This window comes from Chiloscyllium plagiosum, unplaced genomic scaffold, assembly GCF_037043375.1.
Source record: "Chiloscyllium plagiosum isolate Xiang-an unplaced genomic scaffold, Cpla_swu_hap1 HiC_scaffold_7, whole genome shotgun sequence".
Classification (NCBI taxonomy): domain Eukaryota; kingdom Metazoa; phylum Chordata; class Chondrichthyes; order Orectolobiformes; family Hemiscylliidae; genus Chiloscyllium; species Chiloscyllium plagiosum.
In genome coordinates, this window is record NW_028270145.1 from 58814416 (window position 1) to 58837825 (window position 23410).

The 23410-nt window shown below is 38.6% G+C and overlaps 1 protein-coding gene across 3 annotated transcripts in view; it reads left to right on the top strand.

The window, feature by feature from the left end:
• LOC122551600 (myosin light chain kinase, smooth muscle-like) overlaps window positions 1-23410 on the top strand; it is a 424085-nt gene that overhangs the window by 269302 nt on the left and 131373 nt on the right. For all 3 annotated transcript variants that reach the window (XM_087989064.1, XM_043693744.2, XM_043693743.2), the window contains exon 13: window positions 22286-22423. In XM_087989064.1, the coding sequence (XP_087845190.1) occupies window positions 22286-22423 (138 nt within the window). The remainder of the gene's footprint in view (window positions 1-22285; window positions 22424-23410) is intronic.

Consider the following 23410-nt stretch of genomic DNA (forward strand, 5'->3'; position numbering starts at 1 on the left):
CTCTCTCAGAAGGTGAGGAAATTTAATATTTTTAAAATGAAGAGATTCTTGTCAGACAAAGGAATCAAAATTAGCATGGTAGATGGAAATGTGAATTAACCATGATTTTATTGAATGGTAGGACATGCTCAAGGAGCTAAATGGCTCACATCTGCTACAAATTCATGTGATCGTAGTCTTTCTTTTAAAACTTCAATGACATTGGAGTTCCCAGGCAGGCTGTCCATTCAATCCAACTTGGGAACTGGCAGCCTTGCGCAGTCTGTCCAATGCAGCCACTCCCAACCCACAACCCAATCCAAAAATGGGAAGCGCAGGCAGCTATTTTGAAAGATCGAGTTTGCGGATCTGAGATTTCTTCCATCTCCAAAACCCGGACCCAGAATAACAATCTGAACCTCTCTCCTGTATTTGGAAACTTGTTTCCATCTCCTCATAGAGACACAAGTCTTGCCCCAGAAGTTGCATTAAATTTCGAAGGAACAGTGATGTGAATGCTCACATTTTCACTGTCTTTATTACTGCAAAGTCCAGGACAATGTATGTGGGAACATTGTGTACCTAATTTAATTTTGTTTTCAGCCTGCCTGTGAAATTAGAACCACTCAGCAATTATAGGGCATTCCAGATTTTTATAAGTCACAACCAAAGATTTATGTACAAAATGTTTTACATTTCTTTTTTTCTTTCATTCCCTAAATTGTTTTTAAAACTTGGGACTAATAAATGTTAAGAAAGCCTTGACCGAAACATCCAGTACTCCTCACTCTTTCCAAAATGTTACCTGTGCAATGGTCATTTGAAACCAACTTGTCTACCATACTTTCATCCTTAATCCTCATTCCCAAGTGATAGCCAATGAAAATTGAATAGGCCACTTCAATTCAGGTGCAGTTCCTGTTCAATATTGTCCTGATAAATCAGAACACAAAAATAAGGCTCAAAGTCATAAAAACTTAGCCTCAGATCAGCCTATTGTCTGATTATTTTTAGACATGTCAGTTGATTTGATTATGAGCCTCTGTCCCATTTCTGTTGCACAGCCTCATGTGTGTGATACCTTGGAGCATCCAACTTGTAAGTATCCCGTGTGGGGACTTCTTGGTTGTCACACTGCTGAGGAGAAACATTGTCTCAGACCCTACCAGAAGAAACCAGTACTTCTTCCCCAACTATCTAACTGGCTATTACTTCTTCTAGCCTGTAGATGGCAATAACCCCTATTAATTTCTACATATCAACATGCTACAGTTTTCTCCTGAACAGCATAGATATTGTGACCAATGCACAAATACTTTAGTGTATTTTTTAGCTGTCTTTCTCTTGTCACTCTGCACTTATGGTAAGGAGGTACAGACATGTAATGCAAGAGGGAAAAACATGAATCTATCATGAAATACCTAAAATCGAGAGAATGCTGATGTAGGAGATTGGCACTAATTTATCATAAGGAGTGTTAAACTCAATGATTGGAGCTGATATTTTGCAGTTCTCTGCTATTGCTTGTTACAAGTTATTGCTTGAATTTAACAGATAAAAAGGCTTCAGTTACATTGGTTTTGAAATGAGCTGAATTATTTTCATCAAGAAATGCATTACATTTTGTGCATAATATTAAATATCATCAGTTGCACTAAGGAATGAAGATATAAATTTAACCCAGAAACACATTATGAAGATTTAGTTCAGCCACCCACACTTGTTATTACCGGGATAGTGTTAATAGTTGAGCTTAAGAATAACAGAAGTATTGGAGACTTTCAATATGTTTATTTTAATGTCATCACTGAAGATTTAGTTTAGTAAACTGCAAGAAAGAAGAGTTGTAGTGTTTCAGGTTAGGTTTCAAGTATTAAGAATTTTTTTTTTCTTATTGAATATTTTAGTGAAAATATTTAGTGGAAGGTATGGCTCTACATTGATTTTTGATCATGCCTTGGTTCTACTGTTTAACTACAGGGAAAAGTCTACAGACAGCAGCTTATTGATCATGGTACTTTGCGAATATCTGTGCCAAGATTATGAAAACACTCATTTTTATGATTGTAATTTATTACACATATTAATATTTCCTGTCCTCACCAGGGACCCACAAAATCAACTCTGCTTCCCTCCAAGCCACTTGAGGATATTACTGACTAAATGACCAATAGGCTGCCATCCAGAGGGACTGATTTTTATTTTGCAACAACTTATATTCATATAGCACTGTTGACATAATGAAGCCTCCCAAGGTCTTTCACAGCAACATTATGAAATAAATTAAGACACCAAGTTACACCAAATATTAGAGCAAATGGCCAAAAGCTTAAGTCAAACGGTGTTGAAATAACCCCATGGAAGCTAACATCCTGTCACCACGTTGCCCTTTATCTACATGTGCAGATGGCATGGACTCTGATCAGCTAGCTCAGAGTCAGTCCCTCAAATGAGGAGAATCTCTGAGACTCCTGGTTATATCAGTCAGCCAGGGCTCCCTGATTTGCCCAGGTTAATATCCTCAATTGGGGAAACACACTCAATGAAATCCACGTGGCCAATCTCATTCCAATCACAAAAGTTGTCTTATAGGAATAAAGTGAGGTCGAGCATTGTACAAAAGGAACTCCAGAGCTTGGAGCCCAGACAATTAGACATTGCAGCCTCTAATGGTGGAGCAAAAATCAGGTTAGCTTAAGAATGCAGAGTTAGATGATCACAGAGGATTGTGAGCTGGGGGTGATTAGAATGATAGGGGAGGGTGAGAGATGAAATGATTTGAAAGCAAGGATGAGAATTTTAGCATCAAATTCATCTCAGTGTAACCAGTGTGAGCTCAAGAGACAGGTGAGTGAAATTTGGTGAAAGTTAAGACACATGTAGCAGATTTTCGGATGACCTCAAATTTACAAAGGGTAAAATGTGGGATATCAATCAAGTATGTATTGAAATAATCAAGTTTTGAGGTAACAAAGCTATGAATTGGGTGTGATAATAGATGAGCTGAGACAGAATAAGTTTAGATGATATTCTGGGTGTAGCAAAAGGCAAAATTTCTAGTATTGGTGTGATATCTGGTCAGAAGTTTAGCACAGGGTCAAAAATGACATCAGAATTGTGAAGAAGCTGGTTTAACCCCACACTATTGCCAGGGAGAAGCATAGAGCCAGTAACTAAGGAATGGAGTTTGGAACAGGAATTCAAAATGTTGGCATTAGTATTCCCAATATTCATGTGAAGGAAATTTCTGCTAATCCAGTAATACTAATCAAATAAGCTGCATGATCATTTAGCATCAGTGAAGGAATCAAATGAGACACTGATGAGTTGTTCAGCTGGGTTTTGCCAGCATACATGTAAGACTAAGCTTTAATTTTTGCATTATGTTGATGGGGGTCAAGCATGTAGTTGGGAAATAAGAAATAAATCCTTGGGAAACACAAGAGCTAATGGTACAGGGAAAGAGAAATAATCTGTTGCGAGTCCCACAAGGGTGGCAGATATATGGGAACACCACCACATTCAAGTTCCCCTCCAAGTCACTCACCATCCTGACTTGGAAGTACATGGCTGTTCCTTCACTGTCGCTGGATCAAAATCCTGGAATCCCGCCCCTAGTGGCATTGTGGGTCAACCCACAGCAGGTAGACTGCAGAGATTCATGGAGGCAGCTCACCATCACCTTCTCAAGGGCAGCTCGGAATGGGCAATAAATACAGTCCCAGCTAACGATGTCTACATCCCTCAAAATGAATAAATAATAAAAATCTCAAGATGTAATGTGATAGATAAATATGGAGCATGTGAGTGTAGTTCCGTTCACGTAAATGACAGTGGAGAAGCATAGAGGAATGATTGTTTAGCTGAGTGAAAGGCTGCAGGCAAGGATGAGGAGGAAAAGTTTACATGTTTTACTGTTTCATTATGAGATGTCATTTGTGACTTTATTAGAGGTGTTTTGGAACTGTAGCCAGACAGAAACCTAATTGAAAGGAGACAAACATGGACTTCCAAGAAAGATGAACTACAGTTTAGGAAGGAAGGTAATATTCAAGGCTTTGGAGAGGAAAGGGAGTTTGCAGATTGGGTTGGGTGGAGTACATGGAAGAAACAGTGGGGTGGTAGGTTGTTTCTTTGAGGAGAGAGCTGATGATGGCAGATTTAAAGGAGAAGGGAAACACCTAAAAAGAAAGAACTGTTTATTGGCTAATGTGAGAACCAAGAAGAGAAATTGGGTTAGCTGATTAGTGGAAGTAGGATAAACAGGTGATGGTTCTCATGGACAAGTTGAGATCAGAGAGGTCGTGCGAGCTTACTGCATGGTGAAGGTACTAACTTCAGAGGAAGTTTGGTTGATGGAAGGAAAGCTGCACAGGCAGCTTTCAGGTGGTTTTGAACCTAGTAACAAAGAAGCCCACAAGCTCCTCACACCTATTGATGGAGGTGAGGATGGAAGGCCATGGAGGAGGGCTTTAAGAAGACATTGTACAGATAGCAACTTTGCACTGGTCTTGGAACCGATCTGGGTCCAGTAGAAGATGCCCTTCGGAAAGTTAACCACATACTCTGCCAACAAAAATAACTTTTTAAAAAGCCCATAACAAATACTTCTGGAATTGTGTATTTACAAATACATACATTTGTCTTTGTTTACATTTATACAGATTTTGAAGAAGTACTTTAAACAAATACTCCACTTAAAGCTAAAAATTAATTTGAAAAAATATTATGAATATTTACTTTACTTTAAAGATTAGGAGCAGTTTGGATATTCCGGCTTCTACTGACTGACCTGTTCTGAAAAGAATTTCTTAGGAGTTAAATCCTTATGCTCACTACATAACACTTATTATCCTAGCTGCCAAGACTGCATTCAAATACCATAAATGGTAAGTTTCAACTACTGAGGAAGGGTGTCCTTAGATCTTTTTAACATGGCCTCTCCAGTATTAAAATAACATTCCCCTTGAATTTTCAGCTATTGCCATTGTTCAGTAGATGAATACTTTAAATTGAGAATATGTTTTGATTTCAAATACTGAATTAATGTATAATAAGTGCTTGAAGTTAACCCAAACAAGATTTTGGGTTGCAAGTAACAGGATCTCTAGACAATATGTTTGCTGTGTTGTAGGAGTTTGCTTTAGGCTTTTTAGTAGCTCTATTTTAATGTGACAGTGTGTATTGAAATTGAAAATGCTATTGTCAGTGAATAAGATGTATTATCATGCATTATCAATTTAACGCTTGTTTTTGTTTTTCAAACATCTACATTTTTAATGCCTCTTTCACTTACTAAATGAAGAAACATCTTGAGAAGTGGTAGTGATTTAAATATGTTCAGAATCTTACAGCTACTGTAAGTAATGTGCAACTCTATTTCAAGCACAGTGTAGTTAGAGATCTAACCTTCCCTTTCCTCTGCTGAAAATTCTTAGAACTGGCAATTGGTTTGTATAAGTGATGCTACAGCAATCTTACACCACTTACTACATGTGATCAAAGTATAGCCCACAAATTTACACATTAAATATCAGATGGTAGCTGTGGGGGAAGACCTGAACCTGTGCTAAATAAATGGTCATTCCACAAATAGTGGTTTTCAGTATCTTCTCCTTTTGACCGAGTTAGTGAGAGCTATGTGCTTGGTTCCACGAGGTATTTTCTGCTGGTTTAGCATTCCAGCCAAGAAGAAGAGAACTTAGCCAGGAATGGGACCAAAATGTGTCTAAAGCATGACATACCCTCCTTATTGCTAAGTTTTAGATAATTAGTCTATCACTTGGTCTGCAAAGGGGGCACTTCTTGGAACGTACATTGCAGGTGTCTCTCCACAAGTGCATTCAAAGAGCCTCTCCTCCTGTCTTTTGCCTCTCCTTGGCGTTGGAGTAAACCTCTCTTACAAGAGAAAGGGCAGTGCCAGTCATTGTACGACCCCATGCTTAGATGATGTTCATGCCATTGTTGAATAGCTGAACATATGCGGAGGCAGAGAGAGGTGGGTGTAAGACTGGCAACTTTTATAGACACATGTTGATGTGTTGGAGTTTGGGAATAGTAAATATGCATCCTGTCCATTTAAGACATGATAATTAAGCTCTTTGCTACCAAGTATAAATATGTCAACTGTCACAGTGCAGTATTATCCGTTATAGTTAAAGTACTAAAATAATTTCTAATCAACCATTTCAGGCACATTACAACACTTTAGTCACTCAGAGATAGGGACATTTGTCATTGGGGCACAAGGCCATCTTAACAAAACAATATGGAACACACCACAAATTTGCATACAATACTTGTGCAGAGGAAAATTATTTGTAAAATTCCCTCCCTAGGTCTCTCTTCGCCCCTCTCTCCCTCTCTCTCAGTCTCTATCTCTCTCTCCCTACTTTGTAAGGTGCTCCTTAAAGCCTACATCTTTGACCAAACCTTTGGTCTTTGGCCCCAATAGTTTATTATGTTACTTGGTTTAAAGTTTGTTCTTAATACTCTGATGAAGCGACATTCAAACTTTTACTGTTAAAGGTGCTATGTAAATACAAATTTCTGTTGTGGTTGGCCTTCCTCTCTTCAATTTTGACTGTAATTAATTTTTTTTAGCTAAGAAGAAAGATGATGTATTGAAAACTAATTTGAAGTAACAGTCAATATTTGTGTATAGTGGTGACTGTTATTTAATGAAGAGATTTTATTTAAGCCGTTCATGTCAGGGAGTGAATCTTCTGCTTCTTGAGTTTTAATTGATTTTAATTTTTTTGTTGAAGTGTAATTTTCTTTGCTTTCTGTTATATGTAATGCAAATGAAAGTTGAACTTGGAATTGTTTATATTGAGTGGACTTTGGTTTGTTACTCTAAGTAAAATATTAATCTTCCCATCCTGTCTTCACTGAGTTGAAATGTTCTCAAGGATCATAATGTTTCTCAATGGTCAGGGTTACCAATTGTGCTGTGGAACACATTGGTCAGTGAGACAGCATGAGCTAGTTGAGTTACTTCAGATTGCTTTTATGAAGGGTCAAATTTGACATCTAGAGATTAAGTTACTGAAGTCCCATACGTTGTTGTTGACTTTCCCATGTGATATCATCTTTTATGTGATTTGTATTTTCCAAAGCGCCAGATCCCCTTGTGAATGACAGTACAGCAAAACCCAGCATGGAGTCAAGCAGTGAACTTACAACCACATGGCCATATTTTCTTAAAGCTTCATATTGCTGGAAAATGGTTAACATTTTTTTTCCATAGTTCATTGCTTTAGATTAATGATTGGAAGTTGGACTTGGGCTAGTAATTGAGGGCATGTATGAGTAAAATCTAACCATTTTGTTTATTATTTTGATTTGACCCATACGTTGTGAGGGAGGTCGGTGCCATGACCAGTCTTTCAAAGCACTGCATTACCACCGAAGTTAGGGCCACTGGGTGGCAGTCATTGAGACATCCTGCATGAACCTTCTTAGGCACAGGATGATGTTGTCCCTCTTGAAACAGGCAGGGACAGTGGCCTGCTGCAGGGAGGGGTTGAAGATATCTGAGAAGACCTCTGCCAGTTGATTTGTGCATGCTCTGAGTGCACGGCCTGGTACTCTATCTGGTCACATCGCTTTCCTTGGATTCACTTGAAGGAAAACTGATCTGACCTCTGATGCAGTGACTGTTGGAATAGGTTGGTCAGGACGTGTTGGAATAGGTGTTACCTCTCCGCCGCAATTCTGCTCAAAGCGAGCATAGAAAGCATTGAGATGATCTGGGAGGGATATGTCATCATCTGCTATCTTGTACTGTCTCTTTTTAGAACCTGTGATGTCATTCAGTCCTTGCCATAGTGGCTGGGTATCTGTCTGAGTTTGGATCGGTATTGGTCAGTGGCTGTTGTTTTGGGAGCAGCTTTTTGAGGGTGAATACACATCTGTCATGTGGGGGGTTGTTGAAGGCCAGTTGATTGGAGTTAAGGACCATCATGTTCCTGTGAGGGTGAAAGATAATGATGGCAAGATTCAGGAATCTTGGATGACAAGCGATATTGAAAGTTTAGTCAAAAAGAGAAAGGAAGCGTATACAAGGCTTAGGAAATTGAAATCAGAAAAGATCCTTGAGAAACATAAAGCAAGCAGGGCAAAACTTAAACAAGGAATTAGTAGGACTGAAAGGGGCAATAAAATGTCCCTGGCAAGTAGAATTAAGGAGACTCCCGAGGTATTTTGTACACGTATAAGGAGCAAAGGTAGCTCAGGAAAGTATAGGTCCACACAGGACAAAGAAGAGAATTTATGCATGAGTTAGTGAAAGTGAGTGAGGTCTTTACTAAGTACTTTGCATCAGTATTCACCAGGAGACTGGAGAATAGCCAATGTCATTCCTTTGTTTAAGAAGAGAAATAGAATAATCCAGGAAATTATAAACCTGTGAGACTTATATCAGAGGGAGGGAAATTATTGGAGAAGATTCTTGGGAACAACAGTTGGTTGCATTTGGAAAATAATTGACTTTTAACGATAGTCAGCATGGCTTTGGATAGGGGAGGTCTTGTCTCACAAATTTTATTGAGTTTTTTGAGTATGTGACGAAGGTGATTGAGGAGAGCAGGGCAGTGGATGTTGCCTGTGTAGACTTAGTAAAGCATTTGACAAGGTCCCGCATGGTAGACTTGTCCAGAAGGTTAAGTCACATGGGATCCACAGTGAGTTAGTCAGTTGGATACCAAAATTAGCTTGATCACTGAATACAGAGGGAGTTGTGGAGGGGTATTTTCTGACTGGAGATCTCTGACCAGTGGTATTCTGCTAGGATAAGTGCTGGAACCACTGTTGTTTGTAATATATATAAATGATGTGGATGAAAATGTAGGTGGTCTGATTAGTAAGTTTGCAAACAACATGAAAATTGGTGGACTTGGAGATAGTGAGGATGATATCAAAGGATACAGCAGAATATAGATCAGTTGGACAGGTGGGTGATGAAATGACAGATGGAGTCTACTTTGGACAAGTGTGGGATGATGTATTTTGGGATGTGAAATGAAACAGTGTAGTATACAGACCCTTAAGAGCATTGATATAAAATCATGAGAATCTGTACAGTACAGAAAGAGGCTATTTTACCTTTTCGGTTCTCACCAACTCTCCAAAAAGCATCTCACCCAGACCTATACCCCAGCCCTATCGCTGTAACCCCTCATTTACCATAGCTAACCTACCTAGCTTGCACATTCCTTGGACACTGTGGGGTAATTTATCATGGCCAATCCACCCAACTTGCACATCTTTTGACTGTGGGTGGAAACTGGAGCACCTGGAGGCAGCCAGTGCAGATACAAGGATAGCAAACTCCACAAGGACAGTCATCCAAAGCTGGAATCAAATTCTGGTCTCTGGTGATGTGGGGCAGCAGTGCTAACCACTGAGCTGTCATGCAAAGACCTCATTGGAATATTTCTTGCAGCAATGCACTCAGAAGTTTGGTACATCAACAAGCCTGCCTAATAGCCTCCATGTCAGAGGCTATAACACAGAGCTTATAGAACCTTCTTTGCACAATGAAAGTGGTGGGAACATCCATGGTAACCCTGCTGGACTGAACAATGATGGTCAGTCTTCTGGCTGCTGTTTCAGTTTTCATTACAACACAGAAGCAGAGGGATTTTGGGATCCAAGTCCATAGGTCCCTGAAAATGGCACAGGTAGATAAGGTAGTAAAGAAAGCATACAGCGTGCTCGCCATCATCAGTCGAAGCATTGAATATGAAAGTTGGCAAGTCATGTTGCAGTTGTATAAGACTGCAGCATGACTTACACAACTGCAAGCCACATTTTAAATTGTGTGCAGTTGTCACCACACTATAGAAAGGACATGATGGCTTTGGAGAGGGTGAAGAAGGGGTTTACCAGGATTTGTCTGGATTGGAGGGTAGTAGCTATAAGGAAAGGTTGGGCAAACTTGGATTGTTTTCACGAAAGTGCTGAAGGCTGAAGAGTGACCTGATAGGTGTACATAAAACTATGAGAGGCCTGGATAGGGTGGAGAGTAGGAGTCTTTTTTTCTAAGCTGGAAATCCCAAATGCCAGTAGGTATCGGTTTAAAGTTGAGAATGTGCAAGGAAATTTTTTTTAGACGGTCATAGATTCCAGAGAGGTGGTAGAAGCAGATACAGTAGAATCATTTAAAAGGCACTTAGGCAGGCACATGAACAGGCAATAGAGGGATATGGACCATGTGCCAGCAGATGGGAGTATTTTAGAATGACATCATGGTTGGCAGAGGCATGGTACACTGAAGGGCCTGGTCCAGTGGTGTACTTTTCTTTGTTCTATGTTTACAGTCTTTGGAGTCAACCATTCTGCAAGGATAAGGGGTTGAGCTTTCAGCTTTTTCCCATATAATATTTCTGACGGTGATAAGCCACATTGGAGTGGAATGAACAGGTAGTTCAGCAAAGCCTCACACAAGACTGTGTTGCTTTTCAAAAGAAATTTAACAATTTATTCCCTAAATATATGTTCTTATTGAATGTGGCATACTTGGCAAGTCGTTGCATTTCCCGAAATGGCTGAAAATGTCAAAGTACTCATTAGTAATATATGATCCATTGTCCTATGTGACCACATCAAGGATCCTGTCATTGGGAATAAGTCAGGCCTTGGATATCTGCTGGCAATATATAATTATTTTTACCTCAATCTACTATGAGGCACCATGCAATGGGATAAGATCATCAGCTCTCACTTGCTCCCATGTTTCAGTACAGAAGGTAGTAAAACTAATGGCTTTCTGTGTATTGCAGAATTAGCTCTGAGACCTTCGATTTGTTTTGAGATCCCTGACCACCATACAGAAGCTTGAGCTCTGACTCGGCATTTGGTAGTATCTAAATGTCTCTTGCAGAATTTGTCAAGGACGTCAGCTCTGAGTGAAGACAAAATGGCTAATTTGCCATCAGACATGAATAACTCATTTATAGTAGTGAAATGTTATGAATGTTTGTACTAAGTCATCATAGTCAAGCCATTCAGTTTATTAACTCGCTACATTCAGCACAATATTGATGGACGGCCATGCATTCTGAGCTTTCTTGTACTATGATTTGATTGAATCAGTATTTTTGCTGGTCTCTGTGCTTCTGTGGCTTGTGTGTGTGAACTAAGTTCAACAGCAAATTTCATCTGTCATTGTAAAGCTGTCCATGGTTACACTGGAGAAGACAACTGCTGACATTTACAGCTTCATTTGCATGTAATTGGTCTCATAGGCAAATCTCAAAAGACAAAGATGTTTCCATGGATTCACCTTTGCCAACTCTTTCTTATCTAAGAAGGAAGCGAATGGTTTATGATCAGTCTGTATAAAAACTTTGAGACTAGTTATGCAATGTGAAGATTTCTCACATTTTCTTTTGACTGAGAGAGCCTCATTCTCAATGATTGCAAAACTTGTTTTAAAGTCAGACAATGCATCATATGCTGGTCTCCTGTAACCCTCTGTTTGGTCTGTACCCATGGCTGAAACAAATGTAACAATAGTTGGGAATGAATGAATGTCTACAGTTCATCTGTGGAAATCAACATGGCTTTGATTCTTTAAAAAACATTTTCTTGAACTGTGTCCCAAAACCAGTCAGTTATCTATTTTTTTTAACTGAGGCAAGAGTTCAATCATGGTTGTAGTTTGAGGCAAGAATTTGACCATCTAATTTAGCCTACCTAAAGATCATGGCAAATTATGTTCTGCTTTTGGGTAGGAACCTCCTTAAGAGCTTTCATCTTCTGTGGATTTAGCCTTGTACCACACTTTTTTGTCAATAGAATGTCTCAGGACGCAATTAGTTTCTTTGGAAAATTGACAATTCTCATGAAGAATAGCCCTCTAGCTGATGGGTGTTTTAATACTCTGGTTGCATATTCTCGTACATTCACCATATGTTATTGTGTTGTCCATGTGACAGATGGTGCAATTCAATCTTTATAATATAGGATGTAGTATGTTGGATGATTTCTGAGGCAGAGGCAATCCCAAATGGTGGCCTCTTAAAATAATATCTACCAAATGAGATAATGGTTGTGGTGAGCATTCTCAATCATTGTCCATTATGAGCTGCCAAAACCCACTGAAGCCTTCAAGTTTTGGTTATATTTCCTGCCTTTTGACAATTTGGATATATTCTAAAATATATCCTAATGGATTCTGTGTTTTTTTGGTACAGTAACAATGCTCAAGTATCATTCTTGGCTTTGTCATTAGTGAATTGATGCCCATCTTGGGCATTTCTGATCATTGTTTTGAACTTGACTTTCAGAGAGTGAGGAATTTTGCTGGGTATGTAGAACTATAATGGTTTGATTTATTTTCTTGGTGTGATACTATATTTTGTACTGAGTTTTCCCAGCCCTGTGAACAACTTTGACTGTGCCTTTTTCAAAAGTACTTTTCTCTCTGTTATGTTGCTCTTCAATCCATGAAGAGATTTATGAATGAAACATGTTTTCTTTTTTCGGGCTGAAGTGATTTGATGCTGGATGACAAGAGTGTGGTCTGCAAGATGGTCATTTCAATAGAAAAGTTTTTAAACATTCCTTGAATCATAGAAATTATTCCATCTGTCTCATTTAATAACAGATAAGTTGGTCAGTAGGTTGTATCTTTATTCTTTTCATCTATTCAATGGCATTCAGTCCTGTATTAAGCTTGAAATGATATGGCCCAGAGTGAACCATATGGTCAGAGAGAGGGAGATTGCACCAAAGTGAGACTGAGACAGAGTGCGTAACCAGGAATTCGTGTCAAAATGGGAATTTGGGGTGGGGGAAAGAGTTACTTTAATTAAAGTCTGAGAAATCTCCAAAGCAAGAGGTGAGTAGGGGAGGAAATAAGGTGTGGATTGAGAAACCTACCTGTACTGAGACCAGTGGCACTGTGACATCATGATTGCAGGAAAAGTAGCTAATTGGGGATTAGATTTGGCCAGTGTTTCCAATGTTTCGAGTGAAATTTGTTTATTTAGTTTGTGGTAAGTCCCTAAATGTTACGTCTCTCTTTTCCTGAGAACTAACTTGTTAAGTTTTCATTAGGAATCCATATTTACTCTAAAGCTAACAAATAGTTTTTTAGAGTAACAAGAAAGCAGGTCAGAAGGGCCAAGTTGAGTGTATATACTGTAGTATGTGTGAGGTCTTGGACATGTTGTGTCGCCCAGACAAGCACACTTACAGGAAATGTCACCATCTGCGTATGATTAAGCATTGGCTTTCAGAACTAGAGCAGTGGCTAGAGTCTTTGTTGTGTACCCATGAGTCAGAACTCTATATGGATAGCATGTATAGGGAGGGGGTCACACAATGGATGAGAAGTGTACAGGCAGTGAGGGAACGGGGGACTACCAGGCCGTCTAAGAAAACCAGACAGGTAGTGTTGGACAATAGCTGGGTCTACCTTGCTTGCTAATTGGTATTGCGCTTTGGTGACAAGTGAGGTCGGTGGTTTCTCAGGGGAGTGAAACCAGATGCAAGTCTATGGCATAACAAGTGACTCAGGGGAGGAGGAAGAAGATTGGAAAAACACTAGTTGTAGGGAATTCCAAAGTCATGAATCACATAGTCATTCCTGTGACAGTAAATATGACTCCCTGTTGTCAGAGTTACGCATCAGAGCTACTGAAGGACATTATTCTTGAAAGAGAAGAAAGGGGGAAATTAACCATAAGTTGAGGAGATTGGGGCCAATGACAAAGGTAAAAGAGAGATGTGGTCCTGAAGGCAGTTTTCATGGAATTAGTAAGGAAATTAAAAAATAGGACCTCAAGAGTAGTAATCTCAGAATTTCTCTCAGTGCCATGAACTAGTGAGCAGAAGAACAGGATGATAGATCAATTTCAATGGGTGGCTGAAGAACTGGCATGAAAGGGAGGGCATCAGATTTCTGATCAATTAAAAAAATCTGGGGCAGGTATGATCTGTACAGACTGGACAGGTTACAACTTAATAGTACTGATATCCTCACAGAGGGATTTGCGAGTGCTGTTGAGGTCGATTTAAACCATCCTGGCAGTGAGGGGGGTCCCTAAAGTGTAACACAAATTTGAAGTAAGTGAAGTTGGTAGACGACTGTTTAAAAATATACCAGGAAAACTAGAATTCAAGAGAAACATCGAAAGAGCGATGATGTCAAAAATACAAAGCCAAGAACACTACCTGAATGCACACAGCATTTCACAACAAGATAAATGAATCAAAGGCACAAATAGAGATACCCAGAGGTGGTGTAACTGCTATTACAGACTCATGGTGACCCGGACTGGGAACCTCGTTGATGATGATCTGATTGGGTTTAATCAACATGGATTTGTGAATGGGAAATTGTGTTTGATAAATTGAGTTTTTTTAAGATATTGCTTATAGAACTGATAAAGGAAAGCCGATGGGTGTAGTATACTTAGATTTTCAGAAGGCTGTTGATTAAAGGCTCCCAGAGGAAGCGCCATTAAAAAATTAAAACGTGTAGGTCTGAGATAAGGAGAATTTCTTTTACTTCAGGGGATTGTGAGCCTTTGGAATTCCTTATCACTGAGGGCTGGAAGCTCAGTATATTCCTTCAGTATATTTAAGGAAGAGGTTAATAGGTTACAATTGCAAATTGTTTACAAGGTTATGAGAATGGATGGGTAAAGTACATTGCTCTATTTGATCAGCTATGATCATGTTGAATAGCAGGGCAGAGTTGAGGTGTTGAATGGCCACCTCCTTTCCTATGATATAGCTGAGCTCTGTCAGATGAACTAGATTAGAGTTTTAATCTAGACTCTGATCTCTAGCATCTGCAGTCCTCACTTTTGCCTTGTCGATTCAGATGAACTGCCTATTTCCCCTAGGAGCAGCTGTGGCTTATTTTCTGAAAGAGGAATGTCATCGTCTAAGGATATACGTTCTACTGAAAGTATATCTTAGGAATCACAATTTTTTTTAGTGGTGTTTGGTATAAAGTATTGACTTATTTATGAATGTAACCAATGTTGGTTCTTTTTTTTTCGAATTATTCTGTAAATATCCCCACTTTCTTCCAAACTAATATTCTTGCAATAGAGCTTGTCATTTGATTCTGTGTGAATTTTTGTTTCACATCATCATAGAGTCACAGAGATGTACAGTGCGGAAACAGACCCTTCGGTCCAACTTATCCACACTGACCAAATATCCTAAACTAATCTAGTCCCATTTGCCAACACTTGACCCATATTCCTCTAAACGCTTCCTATTCATATACCCCATCTAGATGTTTTTTAAATGTTGTAATTGTACTAGCCTCTACCACTTCCTCTGGCAGCTCATTCCATGCACACAACACCCTCTGCATGAAAAAGTCACCCTTTAAGTCCCTTTTTTAAGTCCAGTTCTGGACTTCCCTAACCCAGGGAAAAGACCTTGTCAATTTATCCTATCCATGCCCCTCAGGATTTTATAAACCTTTATAAGGTCACCCCTCAGTCTCTGATGGTCCAGGAAAACAACCACAGCCTATTCAGCCTCTCCCTATAGCTCAAACCCTCCAACCCTGGCAACATCCTTGGAAATCTTTTCTGAACCCTTTCGAGTTTCACAACTTATACATTGATGTACAGTGATGGCGAACCTGAGGACTGCAGATGCTGGGGATTAGAATCTAGATTAGAGTGGTGCTGGAAAAGCACAGCAGGTCAGGCAGCATCCGAGGAGCAGGAAAATCGACTTTTCGGGCAAAAGCCCTTCATCAGGAATGAGCATTCCTGATGTACAGTGATGCTTAATGTCAAAAGATTTGCACAATTTGCACTTGTTTGTCATGTAATTAGAGTGCCTTATGAAGTTTATAGGTTCTGATCATCCTGTGGAATAAATGTCTTCTATTCCCCAGATTTTTATCTGTTCTTTTCTGAATTTCAACTTCTATCACAATTAGGATACACATTTCCAGTATGATTACTTCCTTCTATTGTGAAAGGTCTACAAAAGTTTTAATCAGAAATTCCAATGAACAATCTGTCTCTAATTATTTCTGGTTGTAATGCAAGATTCACACACTGGATAAAGATCATTGGTGACCTTGGAAACAGGTTCTCCTGGAGACAGTATTTTTTTTAATCTTGCTCTTTCCATAATACAATTGGTTCTGAAAATAAATGTCAAATGCTTTTAAGATATCATTAAAAGTACGAATACTTCTTCTACTTTCAGTCATAAATAACATGGTCTGCAAATGCTCCCACAGAACAATGAAGTGTACTAACTTGTTCTGCTTGTGATTTGGCATTTATGCCTGAAACAATTCTGTATTTCATGCTATGCTCTCAGCTGATAGTAATACCGGACAAGTCAGATCCTAGGGTGGAACTTGCCTGGGTAGACTGTAAGTTTTGTTTACCATGATGATTTGTTGAACAGAATCACAAGAAGCTGCTAATGTATTTTTAGCAAAGCAACATAAAAGTTTATTATACAAAAGTAAACCACAAAAGATATTGCATTAAAACTTTGGGAATAATCTCATTACAAACATCAGAAAGAAAGATTCATGCAGTTATTTCTCAGTAGTATAATTACAGGTATTCAAATCTCCTGAAGAGTCACCCATCTCTCTATGATAAAGCTTTTTTCTCAACTGGCATTGGTGTAATTGGTTTCTTTTGACAGATTTCTGCAGTACATTCACTTGAAACTATCACCTTTAGTTAAATATCTTTCATCAAGATTCTTTAAACAAAATAACTGAGCTCATTTATTATTTAACATGGATTCCCCAACACGTGCCTTCAACAACCTTGTAGAATTCTTTCTCTTCATCACCAACACCACCACCACCATCAACACCACATCTCGCTGGACATTGTAAAGCTCTAGTCAGCAAACATATTAGCAGTTACCCCTAAGGAAGTTGCTGGTCAATTAGTCAAACTCACCTGGCTTTCAGTAAATGATTTTTGATCTCATTTTTCAAAATGAATTTTCAAACTTTTTGAAACAAAGAACAGTTTGGATCTTATCAGCACTGCAAACCAAAATCCGTTTCCTTCACTTTAAAACCAATTCCCCATAAAACAATATTATATTATAAACCTTCATCATACAGAATTTGTTTCTTTCATGCTGACCAATTTAATTATTAATCTGATGTAACCTTGAAGCTGCCTGCAAGTGTAAAAATGGTATCTACCTCATTGCTTAAATTAAATCGTTCACTTTAAATTTTGAAAGTTTTCAAAATGTCATGCATAATTCAGCTGTATCTTCAGCATTTCTCTAAGTTTGAATTGTAGTTTCAATTCAATTGCAATAAAGCTTGTTGGAGAATTTCCAGCTTTAAGCCTTTGTCATTGAAATTAAGATTTCAATTACTCATAAAGCAAGATGAATCATCTTATAAACTGTTAAAGTTTTCAGAAGCTGTTGCAATATTAAGAGTATTAGGGAGACAGTGGCCTAATAGTATTATCATTAGACTATCATTTCAGAGAGCCAGGTAATGTTCTAGGGACCTGGGTTTGAATCCCGCCATTCCTGTGGCTTTTGTCCAAACTGTCGATTCTCCTGCTCCTCAGATGTTGCCTGTGTTACGGACTAAGCCAGACTACTCAAAACATTCTTAAGCAGGCAACTCATCTTTGCAATTTGTTTCGGTAAGTGTACAGTGAAAATTACCCAGAGTAAGTTAGCTATGTTGACTACTAGATTTTAAAACAGACAAACATTTATTCGCAAAATTACACAAGGAAACACAAAAAAAAATAAAGAACCCCTACAGAACTTAGCCTATTCAACTAGACTTAATTATGCTGTTCCAAATATATACAACAGTCCCAATAGGCAAACTCCCTTTAAAAACCATTATAAATAGAACACATGCTTACAGGTTGAAGTTGAAGGGCAGAAAGAGAGAGAGTGAGTTTCCACACGGTTTCATGTTGAACTCCTCACTAGGTCAGACTGAACTAAACTGCTCAGCTCAGCTAGAGAGCTGACTACTCACCTTTCTTTATTCAGGTCACTTCTAAAACATAACCACTTTGGCCTGAAGTCTCATCTATTTACATATAAACTAAAGGCCTCTGAAAATCCTTTTCACCTCTGTACCAAACCAGACTGATCGGAGCCCGGCCCGGTTTATTATCCCCTCTGAAAAAAATCAAGGACAGAGTCTTCTTGAGCCAAGAAACAGCATTTAGAAAAAGAAGGAACTAGCTTTGTGACACCTGACCTGCTGTGCTTTTCCAGCACCACACTCTCGACTCTAATCTCCAGCATTTGCAGTCTTCACTTTCGCCTAGTTGAATCCCCCATGGCAGTTTGTGGAATTTGAATTTTAAAAAAATCTGAAATTAAGGATCTAATGATGACCATGAATCAATTGTCAGGAAAAATCCATCTGATTCACTGTGATCCTTCAGGGAAGGAAACTACTGTTCTTACCTGGTCTGGCCTCCGAACCCACAGCTATATGGTTGACTCTCATCTGCCTTGTGGGTAACTGCAGATGGCCTAGCCAGGAATGGCCACGTCCTATGAATGAAGAAAAATAAATTCTATTTTCGATATTCTTCTTTGGAAAATTTTCTGGATTTTAAATTGTTAATGCTTTTACAATCATTAAATTGCAAAGACCAAATTCCAACTGGGTCACGCCCATTTTAGATGAAGAAAATTGAATTGCACATTTTCACATCTTTAAATATTTTTGGTTAAGCAATGAAATTGGCTATTTTAAATAAAAAATGTTTTTCTATCTTTGGCTTCTACATTCTAATCTCTCAAATCATCTATCTGGTTTGAAGAATTTCTTAAAATTAAGGAGTAATCCCAATTTTAAAGAAATTTTACTCCAGCTTATCGTAACAATTTTGATCAGTGCTAAGACTACTCTTAAGATAAATAGAACAATTTAAACCTCATCTCAGCTTTCCAGTCCAGAATTTTTGCAATAACGATAACTATTTTCATCCTTCCTCTCAAGAACGGAGCATACTTCTGGAATGAGTCTGATGTTTTTTCTTTAGTTCGGAATTCAGATTTTCCATCTTCTATCTTTAGTGATTCTGCTTCTGGTCCTTACACTTTTTTTTCTGAATTTCCTTCCATGGTTCTGGTGTTTTGCAATTCAGCTCTTGCTGCAGTAGCTCTTCCAGTCCAGGCTGACCAACTGTTGGCTGGATCTGTGCTCCTTTGTAAAAAGCTTCTGAATTCTTCAAGAGGCAATCACATTTTTAATTTTTTTTTCAATTTTTACTTTGCATGGCTATGGACTATTGCACTGCTGATGATTTCTTATCTTTAGAAGTAGCTCACACCACATTGCCAGCATGTTGTAAGGGATATCTGCAGCTACTTCCTGGTTCTGTTCGGATCTCCTTTGGTAGGTTTTTTATCATCAATAAGATTGCAAGTTACAACAGCGAAAGAACAGAAAACCATATGAAGACTAGATGAGAGACATTATCTCCTTCACGATAGTAGCTGGGTCTAGCTACTCATAACCTAGAATCTAACTGCAGACTGATAAACTCCTCCCAGAGATTGTCACTTATACATCATTGACCGGAGCCACACAAACATTCCTCGGTCAATTCAATCAGACCAACTGCCTGGCCTTTGGTAAGGGCAATTGATGAGTGAACATTTATCCAGGTTTGGGGAGTAGTAGATTGCGCAGGTTTCATGTGGGGAAGATAGGATTTGCAAATTCTAGTTGGAAGGGAAAGTATTTCATTTTTTGATTCAGCTTTAATTCTTTAATTCTTCAGCTTTAATTCACCTTTAATTCGTCACAATTTGTGGCTCATCATGGTTAAAATTTAGATAGGGAGGGGGAACACCATTTCCTGTAATGAAGGTCAATTCTATACAGTCATCTGTGAGATATGCCTTAAATATCTATTCTCATCCACACACTGGAAAAATAGTCTGCTCTTCAAATATTGTATAAATATTCAAACCATAAACAAAAACAAACTAGTATAGTCTGAAAATAAGATTAAAATACTCCCATACTGAGAAAAGACATGTTCCGCACCAACTGGCATTAAAGAACCACATCATGATATAGAATAATAAACGAAAGTCAAACTTTTTAGCCTGAAATATCCTTTCCCTGATGAATGCCATTTAACACTGATAACACTGGTAGGTGGCTTTCTGTATCATATTCCCATTCCTTGTGTGAGCATCCAGTCAAACATTCCTATATATCTTGAAACTGTCTAAGTGCACTTTGAACATTAATTTTGTTACGGCTGCATATTCAAAACTATTTGAATTTTGAGTTTAAATTTTGATGTTGACAATTATGATTAAAGAAGGGATGATTCTTTTTATGAAATCAACCTCTGAACTGGGTCTAGATATACCTGCACAAAAATGAAGTCCATAAATCAGTTCTTCAGATGAACATTAGTCTGATTTAATCTCTGAAATTAATAAAGCCTACAAGATGTATTGGAAACCGAAATAGCTGGAGAAACCCAGCAGGTCTGACAGCATCTGTGAAGAGAAACCAGAGTTAATGTTTCGGGTCCAGTGAGCCTTCTTCAGAACTGAGTAGCTTTCTCTCTACAGATGCTGCCAGACCTGCTGAATTTCTCCAAATATTACTTTTTTTTTGTTTCAGATATCAAGCATCTACAGTTTTTTATTTATTTTTGGCCTATAAGATGTAAATTTGGATTATAGAATTTTGCAGTCGAGTAGCAAGTTTTTAACCCTTCAAGACTATTTAAGGTATTCTCTAATCAAATCATCTAGTCCTATCCTATTCACCAGCTTACTTTTCATATTCCTCCTATTCACGCATTATTTATGAATTGTGATTAAATAATAGTTTGTTACAGAGAATGGTACTTTCCAATCAACATCTATCATGAAGTGTCTGTCAGTGTCTTGTGCATTTTGTGGCAATAGCCCACATTTAACATGAGCAAGGTATTTCCCAGTGAATATTTCATTAGATTTTATTCCTCATACTTCAGCTGAAAATAATTTTCCATCACAAATTACTGAAAGTGCAAACTGATACCAGGATCAGGGCATCTAGGTCTTGATGAACGACGTGCCTAGTGGCCCACTGATTACAATTAGACTTAAGGGTAATAAAGGAATGCACAATGAACAAGGATATAGGTTGAATTAAAGTCAAACATAGATACAGAATGTCATGGAGATATACAACACAGAAACAGACCCTTAGGTCCAACTAATCCATGCCGACCATGTTCCCAAACTAAACATATCCCACTTGCCTCAACCTCCCTCAACCTCCTACACTCCAGAGAAAAAAGTTCTAGCCTAGCCATCTTATTTTTATAAATCAAACTCTCCATTCCTGGTAATATTCTGGTAAATCTTTCTGAACCCTCTCCAATTTAATAATATCCTTCATGTAGCAAAGCAATTAGAACTGCACACTATACTCCAGATGAGGCCTCATCAACATCCTGTCCAACCTCAACATAATGTCCCAACTCCTAAACTCAAAGACACAGAAAGGAAAAGTTAAAAAAAACTGATAAAAATCCTGAAGAACATTTTACTGCTTGCAGAAATAAGACTGCATAGATCCAATTGTTCAGGCCCAGGCCCAGCGATATTGAAAAAATTGATCCAATCCATAAAATCATTAAACTTGTTCTAGGCTGTTCAACAGCATTACTCACATTCTGTAGTTATTTTGATTAATCTTTAAAGCTGAAGTGCAACAATTTCCTGAAACGCATGGAAAGATGTGTAGTAAGCTGGCATTTTTACAATGTTAATGACAGAGCTATGCAAATCTTGGTACGAATTGCTGGTCAATTTACACATTAAAGATAATTTTATTAGACTCTGTTATTTTGGCAAAACACTCTGACCAGTTGGCACTTTTCTTCTTAGAAGGGCTACATTTGTGTAGTTACATTACTGTGTAGATCCAAGTTATTGTGGCAGCATACATTTTTACAAGCATGTTGTAGCCTGGATGGTGATAGTAGAGGCTCCAACATTCCTACACATCTTTTCGAGACTATATTCTGTGCTAAGTATGTTTTGATAAATGGTTCCTCTTTGAGAAACTGCAGGCCTTTATATCCTGCTACAGCATGTTAGATCAGCCCTAAATAGACAAGCTCCCAACGAGTTGCTCCAAATATTGAAATTAGGCTGACATCAAAATTATAGTAAGGCCAGGCCACTTCACTGAGGGAGGGCATGGCTTATTTTCCTCAAGATTTCACCCATTAAAAAATCTCTGTTATAGCATCATAAAGTAAATTAATGTAAATGTTTAAAGTTGTTTTATACACATATTTTTTGTAAACAGAAAAGAAGACTGCCAAGAAGACTGAGAGTACGAGTGTTGAAGATTCCAAAAGGACATTTGCCCCGATCATCCTGAAGGAGTTGACTGACCTGCAGGTTATGGATGGTAGCCAAGTAAGAATGACAGTGGAAGTGGCAGGTGAGGCAAGCATTGTGAGCAGATAGTACTGACCTAACTGTCCCACAGGACCACATGATGTAAGAGATCACACCCTAAAACGTCTACTGGCAATGCATCTGCAACAGAACTCCATTGTTAATCCCGCACGCAACATGTGAGCCACACAAATACCTGGCAATGACCCAATTACGACTACCTTTCTCTTTTCTCCCCTCTCTTGGATGGCTCCCTATACCATAACGCTAAAAAAAGTAATAAGATGGGCAAAGATGAAATATGAAGGTAAGCTAGCTAGTAATATAAAACAAAAAGGAGTGTTTTAGGTATTGAAAAGGTAAGAGAGGCAACAGCGGACATTGGACCGCTGGAACATGAGGCTGGAGAAGTAGTAATCGGGAAAAAAGAAATGGGGAAGGAACTGAACATGTACTTTGTATCTGTTTTCCCACTGGAAGGTGCCAACAACATACCTGAACTTTGAGAGTCAAGGGGGCAGAGGTGAGTGTCGTGGCCATCACTGAGAGAAGCTGAAAGGTCTGAAGGTGGATAAATCACCTTGACTGGATGGATTACACCCCAGGGTTCTGACTGAGGTAGCCAAGGAAATTGTAAAGGAATTGGTGATGATTTTTCAAGAATGACTGAGTCAAGGAAGGTCCCAGAGGTTTGGGAAATGACTAATGTAACACCCTGTTTAAGAAGCGAGGGAGGCAGAAGACAGAACTATAGGGTGTTAGCCTGACTTTGGTAGTTGGTAAGATTTTAGAGTCCATTATTAAAGATGAGATTGCTGAGAATTTGTTACTGCATGGTTAAATAGACACAGCTTCATCAAGAGGAGGTCATGCCTGACAAATCGTTTAGAATTTTTTGAGGAGGTAATAAACAACTTCGACAAGGAAGAGCCAGTTGGTGTGATCTATTTTGATTTCCAGATAGCCTTTGACAATGTGCTGCACAGAGGGCTGCTAACTAAGATAGTGTTTGCGGCATGGGACTGCCATG